This window comes from Dipodomys ordii, unplaced genomic scaffold (assembly GCF_000151885.1).
Source record: "Dipodomys ordii isolate 6190 unplaced genomic scaffold, Dord_2.0 Scaffold8644, whole genome shotgun sequence".
NCBI classification, from domain to species: domain Eukaryota; kingdom Metazoa; phylum Chordata; class Mammalia; order Rodentia; family Heteromyidae; genus Dipodomys; species Dipodomys ordii.
Window position 1 is genome coordinate 1 of NW_012275856.1, and position 1705 is coordinate 1705.

At 42.2% G+C, this 1705-nt stretch overlaps 1 protein-coding gene across 1 annotated transcript; it reads left to right on the forward strand.

Annotated features, from left to right (window-relative positions):
* The first annotated feature begins 916 nt into the window (after nt 1-916).
* Nucleotides 917-1152, forward strand: LOC106002367 (beta-defensin 122-like). The gene has a single exon (XM_013037256.1). It carries the CDS (start codon nt 917-919, stop codon nt 1073-1075), a length of 159 nt encoding a protein of 52 aa, XP_012892710.1. The 3' UTR covers nt 1076-1152.
* Nucleotides 1153-1705: the final 553 nt, after the last annotated feature.

Here is a 1705-nt window from a genome sequence, read left to right on the forward strand (position 1 = left end):
GCTCAAGGCTACCACAGCACCACCACTTCCAGGTTTTAGGTGGTTAATTGGAGATAAGCATCTCATGGACTTTCCTGCCCAGGCTGGCTTTGAACCCTGATCCTCAGATCTCAGCCTCCTGAGTAGCTAGGATTACAGGCATGAGCCATCACTGTCCAACAAGTTAGTTAACATTTTTTACTTATGAAATAATTTGTAGAAGTTTGAATTCTTTCTGATGTCCTGTCATTTCACATTTTGTATTTATTTAATGCTAGTGCTTTAAAAATACTATTTAATCAAAACCTCACAAGGTGGACATTATATTTTATGTATTTTATATATTTATTATTATGTATTATTACATATATTATATTTTCCTTTTAGAAAAGAGGAGATTGAGCTGGGTGCTGATGGCTCACGCCTGTAACCCTAGCTACTTAGAAAGCTGAGATCTGGGGATGGTGGTATGAAGCCAGCCTGGGCAAGAAAGTCCCGGAGACTCTTACCTTCAATTACCTACCCAAAAGCTGGAAATGGAGCTGTGTCTCAAGCAGTAGAGCTTTAGCCTTGAGCCAAAAAGCTCAGAGCCAGTGCCCACGCCCTGAGTTCAAGTCCTAGGACCAGCTCACCCCACAAAAAGAGGAAATTGTTGCTTTGAGAAGGGAAGTGACCTGCTCAAGGTCTACTAGTTGATTTGTAACACGGATGGATTTCAAGTCCAGAGATATGGGTCCACAGCCTTAACCACTATAACTTGCTTCACCCAGAAGGGGGAGCATTCTTGCTTGCTTGAAGGGTTGGTATTGGGATGGGTCTCCATAGATGCAGACTGTCATCATATGAAGTTTCTGACAGGGACTTTCCTTTACTCTGTGGTTCCTCCTCTACTGACTGCCCTCCACCCCCAGTCTCAGTCCAGAATTCATTTTCCCTCATGACTGTTTCTACTCTCTGCTTAGGCAGCACTGAGAGATGCTGGAATTCTCGTGGGATCTGCCGTGAGCAGTGCTACAGGAGTGAGAAGATCTACATTTTCTGCCCAAGTGGCAAACTATGCTGCGTGAAGCCCAAGAACCAGCCACTTGTTACCTGAAAAAGAAATGAGGCTAAACCCCACCCAGAGCCTTTCCTTTGTAGATTCCTGAGCTTTATTAAAACCCCTTTGGCTGATTTCTCTGTGTGTCTCTTCGTACACTTAATCATGCTTAAGTAGGTAAGGAATTACAGACAGCCTGCTTTACCTGTGGGTTCTGAATTGGAGATTTATCCAACTGAGGACTGAAAACTTCAGAAAAAAAATCACACCTGCCTCAGACATGTACAGACTATTTCTTTTCTTGACATTACTTCTGAAAAGTATAGCTGAACAGTTATTTATACAGCATTTACATGGTATGAAGTATTTAAAGTCATCTCGAGATGACTTAAAGCATAGCCAATTGCTGGTGTGTGGGGAATTGGTCTAGGACTCCCTGAAAAACCAAAATTTGTGTATGTTCAAGCCCCTTATACAGAGTGTCATATTATTTGGCTGTAATTGATGTATACCCGCTCAGATGCTATATTATTGTTCTTAGACATATGAATTGTGCAAAATAATAGGTTTCATTGTGACATTTTCATACTTGTTTTTTTTTTTTTTTGTCGGTCGTGGGGCTTGAACTCTGGGCCTGGGCATTGTCCCTCAGCTCTTCAGCTCAAGGCGAGCGCTCTACCACTTGAG

Coding starts and splice junctions, on each gene's coding strand:
- LOC106002367 (XM_013037256.1), top strand. CDS start 917: ATGACTGTTTCTACTCTCTGCTTAGGCAGCACTGAGAGATGCTGGAAT.